The sequence below is a fragment of the Euwallacea fornicatus genome, chromosome 18 (genome assembly GCF_040115645.1).
Source record: "Euwallacea fornicatus isolate EFF26 chromosome 18, ASM4011564v1, whole genome shotgun sequence".
NCBI lineage: Eukaryota > Metazoa > Arthropoda > Insecta > Coleoptera > Curculionidae > Euwallacea > Euwallacea fornicatus.
In genome coordinates this window covers 2,846,516-2,857,487 of record NC_089558.1, presented here as the reverse complement: position 1 = coordinate 2,857,487, position 10,972 = coordinate 2,846,516, and the positions used below count along the sequence as shown (strand labels likewise).

At 35.7% G+C, this 10,972-nt stretch overlaps 1 protein-coding gene across 1 annotated transcript; it reads left to right on the top strand.

The window, feature by feature from the left end:
* The first annotated feature begins 286 nt into the window (after positions 1-286).
* On the top strand, positions 287-10,868 carry LOC136344848 (serine/threonine-protein phosphatase PP1-gamma catalytic subunit B). Its single transcript, XM_066292716.1, has 7 exons — positions 287-487; positions 616-747; positions 3,045-3,128; positions 3,833-3,989; positions 4,069-4,163; positions 4,215-4,511; positions 9,695-10,868. The coding sequence occupies exons 1-7, from the start codon at positions 433-435 to the stop codon at positions 9,856-9,858; spliced, it is 984 nt and encodes a 327-aa protein (XP_066148813.1). The 5' UTR covers positions 287-432; the 3' UTR covers positions 9,859-10,868.
* Positions 10,869-10,972: the final 104 nt, after the last annotated feature.

Genomic DNA, 10,972 nt, shown 5'->3' with positions numbered 1-10,972 from the left:
AATTCAATTTTTACAACAAGATATCCTGGCAAATTGGCAACGAGGCAGATTTGATTCGACAAGTTAGTGTAGCCAATGTTACAGTCACAAAACAAAAAAATTCTTTCCTAACGTACAATACATTAATGGACGCTCATATTTATTGTTGTTACAATTTTGAGTTAACTCCTGCTTCCATTATCCCAATTAACTTCCAAGTTCAATAATCCCATCTCGCTTCTTAATATTGGCAGGCAATTTTGAATTGGCCACGTTGGCAACCTCGATTGTTTTTCCTTCGTGACAAATGACAGCTGACATTCTCCTTAACAAAAATTTCGCTGTTTACGTTTGGGACTTCAGGTTCCCACAAAAAAATCAGTAAAAATCTTATTAATCATCCTAATTTCCTTTCAAAAATAGCCCGGAAAATATCCAGGAACATCATTCCCAATGGCCGAAGCCGATAAACTGAATATTGACTCGATTATAGCCCGGTTATTGGAAGGTAAATGTCTGAAGGTCAAGCTTTTTAATGTTGACAAAATATGGCGGCCGAGGTTTACGCCTAGAAAATCCGAATATTTTCGTCGTGGAAGATGTAGGGGTGAAGTTCAAGGAATTGTGGTTTTTTAGTGAGAGGTGCCAGACCCGGGAAGAATGTCCAACTTACGGAAAACGAGATCAGAGGTTTATGCTTAAAATCCAGAGAAATCTTCCTTAGCCAACCCATTTTATTGGAGTTAGAGGCTCCTTTGAAAATATGTGGTAAGTGAGAAACAGAAGCACCAATTGAAGGTAAAAGCCGTTTAATGGAGTAATGATAACAATATGAATATTTCATCGCTCATAGATTGTTGTTTTTGGGCATACAAACACAAATTTCTAATGGTTAATATCATAAGGAACAATAGTATTTCATCCTGCAAAACACTGCAGAAACGTCTAGCTTAAAAAAAAGGGATGGGAGATTGCATTCTTTTATTGATTTTTATGCTCAGCAAATGTATCTACATTAAGGGTAAACAAATTGGGCAACCCCTCATTTTTTATCATTTCACCATTCACCAACATCAAAATCTTTGATCTGTTTCTGTTAAGGTACTTTTTCTATCTCTTTCCAAAGATTACTGCATACTAGAAGTCACTTTTCAAAAATCTAAGGGGCTAATCCCCTATCAATTGCATGTCCTCAAAGTTGTTCAGTTCATTTGTCTTTCTCAAATTCACATCTGCCCTGTCATTTATTACAATTAATGAAGTAACCACAAATCAGATTTACTTGCTAATTTTCATTTTATAGTTTTTGCTTCCTCTACATTAATTTCTGCATGTATTTCTTCTTAATTTTTTTTTTATGTCAGTTTTGATACAGCAAAGGTCAAAGTAATTTAAGATTTTATTATTCAAAAATCCCCAGAGAAAAGACTGGTAAAGCAGATGTATTTATAGATCTGCAGAAAGTGATTTTACAGTCACTCTCTCCAAAAATGCCTTTTTATTTATATATTACATATGGAGAAGTTGGTCCACATTTTAAAATGGCATCTATTTTTTGCTTAATTTCCTCAATAAACTATTTCATTTTGTGACTATTTATGCTCAATTTAATTCTTTATCTACCTTGCAAACAATGGAATGTCCCAAAGCATGTTTACTAACAGCTTTTCATTTTGTACCAAGGCATGTTCAGTCCCTTTTCAGGACAAATGCTATGGGTGTCTGCCTAGAGACTAATGTGTGCTTAACCTAAACCCTAATTTCATATCCCAAATTCGTTCTTAAAATACCATCTTAACCTTAGTTCACTAACCTTACATGAGAGGTGATCATGTTTTCATTTGCATTGATTCCAAACTTCTTCCCTATGAAAAGTTTTCATGAGCAATCATGAAGCTGAATGAAACTTTTTTAATAAATAGATAATTTTAAAGAGCACATGGTCTAGAGGTCTACAAAAAATTGGTTTTTAGCCAATTAAAACTGCGATTTAGACCCTTGTTTTTACCCTGTTTTTAGAAATGCACATGTTAAGATATTTAACTGTTTGTTTATTGGTTCTAAAGATAAATGCCCTGAAAGCTTTGGTTTTTGAGCTCCATCTTTATTTATAATTTCAATCACATTAACATGTATATAAGTATAGTTATCTATAAGAATACTTGTTTTGATTGTATGGAAAATTGGGCAAATATGATTAAAGATAAAATACCTTTAAGAAAAATATGAAAATGGGCCTATTTTAAAGTCCTTTAAATATATGTTAGTTAAGTATATTCTGATATATCTTTTCATGAGTCACTTGAAGGTCTTAATAAGTTTTAATTTTCTGGGAAACCAAAAAATGCAATTTCTCAAAAACATTTGTTTAAAATGCAGCATTTTATTCTGTATTTTGAACAGAAGAATATACGTTTTTGCTGAGTTTGTGGAGAATCATTGGTATGTTCTTAAGGGGGGAAATACATATACAAAAAAAAGTGTTAGCATTTTTTCCCTATTAAAATGATAGGAAAATATCTCTAGAGTATCCTTAAAAAAGTTGTGAAGATGATTCCAGGTTTTCTTCTGTATTACTTCTTGCTAAAAGTGCTATAACGTTAGGTCGATTGGAACATGCAATTAGTGGAAATGTTTGGACAGGAAGAATACAACCACCCACTTTCTCTTTACTAAAATATGCAAATTAACATTTGGTCCATATATGAGAACCTGTTAAGGACATGTTTTCATGAATTAATTATATTTCTTTATGCTTCTGTTACAGATAAATATAGTGATCTCCGCAGTAAATCGTAGATTTTTTTACATGTAAATTTTAAGCCGCCATTTTTTTACACTTAATAAGTATTTAAAAAAATACTTTGTAGTTATTATAGCCAACAATAACTATATAAAATTGCAAATCATATGACTCAATAATTTTTGAGAGAAAATTCTTTAAAAACTTAACGTTCTATATGTATTTCCCCCTTAAATAGCTTTTCTAAGCAGAAATCACATTCTTACATAGGCTCCAATATACTCTCCCTTGACCGTGAAATGACCATTACTTTTTTTTGCAGGCGACATCCACGGTCAATATTATGACCTGCTGCGGCTATTTGAGTATGGAGGATTTCCCCCAGAGTCTAACTATCTATTCTTAGGTACGGAGTATTTCTTCATGAGTTTCACTCCGTTTAACTATCTTGATTTCTATTACGCTAAAAATGAAAATATCCATCAATATCGGCCTTTGTGGTGTATAAGGCATTTGAATTTATGCTAGCAGGCTTATGGAGTTATCAGTAGCTTGAGTTTTAAACTTGCGGAGTAGCGTTATCAGTCCTGCTCATTTTTCTAAATGGTCGCATGTCCTAAATTGGATTTATCTTTAATTTGAGACTTTTTTAGGTTGTTCCAATTAGAGATATTATACATTTAAGCTGGCACTGCACTGGTTTATGTTAAATAGGGCTATGATTTGAAAGCCCAGGAAAATCTGAGGAATTGACAAGATATGAAGAGAGAAGAAGGAACAAAAATCAAGAGAAGAGGACAAATATTTTAACAGCTCGCGACATATCTATGACATTGTTTTCCAGTTTTATTCTCTTAATTTATGTTAGTACGATCGACAAATTTCTGACGTAACTCCACAAGTTTAATTCTCAAACTGTATATGTACTTGGTACATGCTGGATTTCCATCATCCCATGCGTAATAAGGTTGATGTAATATGGTAAATTTACCCCTTGTCAAAATCTATAAATAACACTGGAAAGTTAAATGGGAGATGATAAATATTATGTTTAACAGTAATTGCCATATAAACGTAAATTAAGGCGGTTTCTTTCGCGGATTATTGCAGGCGACTACGTGGACCGTGGAAAACAATCTTTGGAGACAATTTGCCTATTGTTGGCCTACAAAATCAAATATCCCGAGAACTTTTTCCTCCTACGAGGAAACCATGAGTGTGCTTCCATTAATAGAATTTATGGATTTTACGATGAATGTAAAAGGAGGTAAAAACTTTTTTAAAAAATCGTACTTGTGCCAGCTGTTAGTTGGGCAAAAATGTAAGCAAATATTCCTCTTATTCAGGTACAATATAAAATTATGGAAGACGTTCACAGACTGCTTCAATTGTCTTCCCGTAGCTGCCATTGTGGACGAGAAGATTTTCTGTTGTCACGGAGGTAAGTTTCCAATTTAACCTCGTGCGTTTTGTAAAGTATTAAACTTTGAAGGTTTAAGTCCCGACCTCCAATCAATGGAACAGATCAGGAGAATAATGCGTCCTACGGACGTGCCCGATCAAGGTTTGCTCTGCGATCTCCTCTGGTCGGATCCAGACAAGGATCAAATGGGTTGGGGCGAGAATGACAGAGGTGTCAGTTTTACTTTTGGAGCGGAAGTTGTTGGCAAATTCCTTCACAAACATGACTTCGATTTGATCTGCCGGGCACATCAAGTGGTGGAGGATGGTTACGAGTTTTTCGCCAAACGACAACTTGTTACGTTGTTTAGTGCTCCAAATTACTGCGGTAAGTTGGATTTTTTTTGTTTATATCTATTTCATTTTTTTTTTGCGGGAAAACAGATTCAGATAATGTTTGATGCTTTATTAGCTCATTAATCAATAGTCCAACGGCCATTAAGGATATCTAAGCGAACCGAGTGGAGATTTTTACATTTTGTTCTACTAATAGAGCGCAATGGGAAATTTTCTGAAAATTTTTTATGACGTCTGAAAAATGATCGTCGTGCTCTAATTATTTTGAATACAATCTAAATATAGTCACCACTGTTTATAACATTGTTTATCGAAAAGGAAATTAAGCAATATACCGAGGACACATGTACAGATCGGCTTCATTTTAACTACAGTATCTAGGCAGGGTGTGAGTTGAGACAAAAGTATGTTCATGTATGTGAATAAGACATTTTCCCAGTCATTACTATCATTTGCTTATATAATCAAAGCGTGACACCTTTAATAGTTCAGGTTAGATTAGTAAGTAAAATACGAAAGAGATATAGCAGAACTCGGTTATAAAGGCTCATCAAGGGACTTGGCCTGTCGTTCGTTTTAGGCGACAGACGAAAAAAGCTTGTTGATTCAGGATTTTTATTTCAATCAAATGCCAAAAAAAACAATTTTTTCTTGTAATAAGTAGGTATATATTATCTAGATAAGAAAAAAATAATAATTCTTAAATAAAATCGAAGTTTACATAGAAAATAAGTCCGTAATTCGACTCTGCACCGTATGGGTTTTCACTATCTTTTCGGTTATTTTCTTTTGCAAAAGATTTGTCGCAATTAAAAACTTAATTTCCGGGATACGTCATCTGTATATAATATGCTGCGATTTTTAAAGTAGAAAGAGCCTTTTGAACTGTGGAGATTAAAACTTCATGGTTCCGGTTAACTTCATTCTCATCACTCGAACTATTTTCAGTTATTTGAACCATGTCCATATTACTAGGAAATTCGGTAATTTCCACGTTTTCATCAATCATGTCCTATTCTTTTAAGTTAATTTCTTTCAAAAACGTGCTGGTTTTTGGCCCATTCTCTTAAATGCAATTCTGTGCCTTTCGCCTTGTTTTGTGTTAAAATCCATTGTACAAAGAGTTTATCTTCGTGTGTATATCCTTCCTCAACATTAAACCCAGCGTATTTAAAACAGTTGGAAATTGTCTTTTGAGACACGTTTCTCCAGATTGTATTAAACAGTAAAATTGATTTCAACAATAATTGTCTCTAGTAATTCTATTTTACACATCGAATTATTACCCCATGGTCCATTGGCTGCAAGGTCACAATGACATTAGGGGGGAGGAAAACCAATTCGATCCTTCGTAAATTTTCAATTTTTAAATGCGCAGGGCAGTTATCGACGACTATAATCGTAATGAAAATTTTCTTTTATTTATTTTTTCTAGATCATTCTAGGTTCTTAGGAGTTCGATAAAAATAACTGGCATTATCCATGATTTCTTGTTAACTTTATAAATTACAGGTAGTCGAAGTTGATTTTTAAAGCATCTGAGCAATTTTGATTTTGTTATTATAAGAAGCTTCTTCTTTTCCGATTTATCCATGTTTGCACATACCCAAGCCGTGATTCTTTCTTTTGACAAATTTCCTCTAGAACATTTTTCCCCTTTGAATTAAAGAGTTCTATCGGGTGGCATTTTGTAGAAGAGGCCAATTTCGTCACCGTTAAAAATATCCTTATCAGCATACCGTCGTCGCAATCCAGATACAATAAAACAGATGAAAATGTAATGTTTAATTTAAAAAAAAATACAAACAACTGTTTCATACCTGGCAATATTGCTGTAAGCTAATTTTTGGTTATTTCGATCGATACATCGCCAGCTTCCCCATGAATTTTCCCACTGTGTTTATTGTGAATTTTTTTTAAGGCGCTCAATCCGCCCTGTTGTGCAGCTAGAATCCTCCAAAGCGCTGACTATTTCTTCCTGGATTGAAGTGGACAATCTTGTAAATTGGTTTGTTTTTTCTTGCAAGACGACACGAGAAACAGGAACATTTTAACTCCGTTCTAATCAAGACCATTTGACCAAAGCCTCATCCACATCTTTTCTTTCTGATTCGTGAATTTTTTTCACTGATGAACTTGTGTGTGTTTGGACGTCTAAAGATGTGTTCGTTTGAGCCCGAATGGTTGATACCGTAGACTTGGAATGCCCATGCTCTTGACAAGTTTGAGCGCTTGCATAACCGTCTTGTAATTTACGAATTATATTCAATTTATGTGATAAAGAAAGGGCTTTGCCTTTGGCTTCATTAACATTGCACATTTTTAAAGATACGTTTGAAATTAGGGCGCTTTATCGAATCATTTGCGTTACCCACGATAAAAATACAATAGGATCTTTACTTGACAAAAACCTTAAGCGAATACCTTACAAATCTTAAGTTGCCTCGCCAGCCACCCTTGCTAATGGTCTCTCTGTTTTTATTCCATTCATAACTGACCAACGAATCGTTCACCCCAAACTAAACAACTTCGTAATAGAACATTAAACAAGTTTTATTCCCCTGAGGTCAGTAGTTTATAATAACTTTTACGGACACCAGTCAATTCCGGAAAATAAATAAAAGAACAATAATAACCAGCGCTTATTCGGGCAGCTCGCCAACACCAGCATCTCTCGACGGTTCGTTACGACCGAGCTCAAAGCTTTCGAACATTAAAAAGATGGTACGTTATAATCGAGCTTTTGTTACATCCGAGTTTGTCATAACCGGATAAAAATACATTAGCTTTATAGGAACTTGGATGGGACTTCGTTATTCGTTCCTTATAATAGAGTGTTCGTTAAAGCACGTGTTCATTACACCCGAGTTCTACTGAATATAAATCGATTTATTGATAGTGTAACGTAACCCGATGCTGAATAACAGATAATACTTATTTTATAAGAAACATATTGGTCCTATTAGGTCTGATGTATTTAACTGTTCTTCTGTTATAATGACCACTCCCTCATAATAACTGATTCCTTATAATGACTGCCCCCTTCCTCTAACCTAAGTCTGTATTTATATGTATCTTATCGAAAGAAGGGTGATTAACTACTACATAATTGGTTGAACTCCAGACTTAACTCATTGCTTGGTTATTGGGCTAAAGGTTAAGTTAGTATAGGGTATGAATAAATCTTTATGGGAAATACAAATAGGGTTGATCAGTACATTACAATAGTGTAATGGAACTTGGCGAACAAAACTCGGGAGCACTTTTTGTAGGTCTTTATTTAATCGATTGTGATACACACCTTAATCGTTCACAAAATTAAGGTATATATACATATATATATATATATATAGTGTGTGTGTGTGAACATTCTTTGTCTATGTTAGAACTATTAATCAATTATCTGAAAATATCACGGGGTTTTGGCTCTAAATTCCTCCTAAGATAACTGTGAGAAAAAGGGTGGGCAACCCTTCCATCCTATCGGTTCTCTCACGCAGAGGAGATGTGTTCTGGGTGTTGATACCGGGTTGTATCAGCGATTCCGTTTTTGGATCGCAGGGAATAAAGAAGTGCTTCGAGAACTTGTATCGCTTTTTCTCTACCTTCCAACCGTGAACCTTACATATAGGTGCGGTCTTGCAAGATAGATTTGGAAAGAGTGTTGCACCAAGACTCGTTAGAAATTTGCTGAGAAACGCAGGATTCACGGTTCACGTAGCTAGAAGAAAGCCTTACATTAATAAAGTAGTTAAGAAAAAAGATTCCAGTTTGCAAATAAATATGTTAATAGGCCCTTAGATTTCTGGAAAATTGTCATATTTATTTGATTAAAGTAAATATAGCGTTTGAGGTTCCGATGGAAGAAAACTAATGTGGTGGAAACCAGGACAGCGTTAAATAAAGAAAATCTGATGTTCCCTGTTAAATACGGTGGAAGTAGTATAATGGTATGGGGGTGTATGGCAGCAAATGGAGTAGGAAATTTGGGTTTCATGGGCTGCATTATGGACAAACGTGTCTATCTGAATATTTAAAAAGAAAATTTAACTAGTGCCGAAAAATTGCTCTTTGAGGATCATTAATATTTCCAACACGTTAACGATCCGAAACATACAGCAGAGATAGTCCGTCTGTGGCTGTTCTATAACACTCCTCACAGGTTACATACACCTCCTTGATCGCCAGACTTTAACCCAATCGAAAATTTATGGGAAGAACTTGACGGGCATATTCAAAAACTTTCAATTACAAACAAAAAGGAACGGAAAGCTGCTTTATTACAAAAAATTAAATAAAATCAGCCCCAATGTAACTGATAATATAATAGCTTCAATTCTACAACGATTTGGAGTAGATGTAAGAAAATTTATCGACAAGTCTAGAGTGGAAATAGACCGCGTTCAAGCAGAAGTGGGAAGCGGGCCTTGGGCAGTCCAGTGTGACGCGTTGCTACTTATTGGCTTCATTAGACATGCGTGTGTTCGAGGCAGTACACGCGCGCTGCGCATTGCTGAAGTTGAATGCACATTTGTGTGCAGATCCACCAGTGTCGGGGGTGCGTTCAATATATCCACTACAGTTTTGCCACGGATTCTTGCTGTGTATATTCGTGGCGGATAATATATGGAGAAAAGATCGGCGGTAAGTCCATGAAATCAGTCGAACGTTTGACAGGGAAAGAGGATGTTAAAGAAATCGATGAGGTGTGTTTCTATTTCGTGTTTGAAAACATGCATCCATGCAAGTCTAGCCTTAAGGATGGAAGGAAAAAAGAGGAAACCATAAGCAAGCATTAGTGCAACCTATTATATAGACCTGCAATTCTCTCTATAGGTATTAGTAACCGTCTTTCGACAATCTCCAATAATTGCAAGGAAAAAAACCGATTTACGACCAGCATTGTTTCTTTACAATTTTAACTACTGAGACTCTAATCCACAATAGCAAAATCGAATGAAGTGGCGTCGTCGTGATATTCTATGTGTCACACGTGCATGACGAATCTCTGGCGGCCTTCTGTTTTAGTTAGTTCTTTTATACTTCTATATCTATTATAGATCATTCGCTGATGACAATTTTTGTCTCGCTCCGTTTTCTGGGTATTGACGAAATAATACAACCATGCAGCTCACATTTACTACGACAAGACTGTGGACTGACGCTTTGACACAGACGAATTTCAGCAGTCATTTAATTTTTTTATTTTTACAGGCGAATTTGACAACGCCGGCGCGATGATGTCGGTCGACGAGACGCTGATGTGCTCCTTCCAGATCCTGAAGCCAGCGGACAAACGGAAATTTCAGTACAACATGAACGCGGGCCGGCCGGTGACGCCACCCCGCGGCGCCACTAACAAAAACAAAAAGAAGTGAAACGGTGGCATATTTACTGAGCGTGAGAAAGAGGGAGCAAGTGCTGTCTAGTTTTAAGACAGATCTCTTCCATTCGGATCTGTTTTCGTTGTTCAATTCGTTTTCATTGCGCCAGCGGTAACGGGGGATCATTGCCACCTCTTTTTTGTATTGTAAATTCGGGCGATTTTATTGCGATTATTACGAAACTGGCTGAGTGTGTAGTTCAGCCGGCGAATTTCAAGACTTAGATGAAAACAACCTTCTGAAGTCCCGTTTTAACTTTTTGTATGGAACCGATGGTCTCCCCTTATCCGAGCCAATTTGCGTCAGCCATGAATCACAAAACTCCGTTCTTAATTAACGTTAAGTCATTCATCGTTTCGTTTTTTTACGTTAACAATGAACATCTCATCATAAAATAATAAGAGTAAGTCATGGGAGAACACCTTTTGGTTAGATTTGAAAACTATCAACGTTGGCGGATAGGTCCCTGTAATAATAGCTGTTCCTGGGGCGTCGCCCGTTGATCCACTTACACCACAATCACTCTGTTCATTTATAAGTTGTGACGAAATTACTATAGTGTTCTGGAACTGTAAGTTCGCGCACCAGGGAAGTCTTATCGTTGTGTCCTTGCTTTAAGTCTTATTGTTCGCAGTAGCTCTATGACATAAACATTAGCCTTTTTAGCCTTATTTTTACAGAAACTGTTAACTGTATCCCCTGAATAGCTAGTCCATAGACTTAGGTGGAAATTCCGATTAGCGACGCCTAATTATTAATAGTAATAATTGTGAAATTCATATCTAGACTAAGATTGTAAGTCTTGGAACAAGACTCTCTTGTTACTTAAGGAAGTCTAGAAATGGTCCTGTTTAAATAAGTCTAAAAGTTGTAGGTATTTGTTTGTAATTTGGGAAAATACGCGATTTGTTGGATCCACGTCTACCTACTCCAGCCCTCCATCTTCGTTTCGTTTAATAATGATTTCTTATCGTGTAAGTCTTATAAATATATTTTTATATGTACTTTTCGTTTTTCTTTATTTTCATTCGATGAGCGTGTTTCGTGTTTCGTTACGGCGATTTCTTGATTATCGTGTAATATCTAACCGCATAAATTATGACTATAA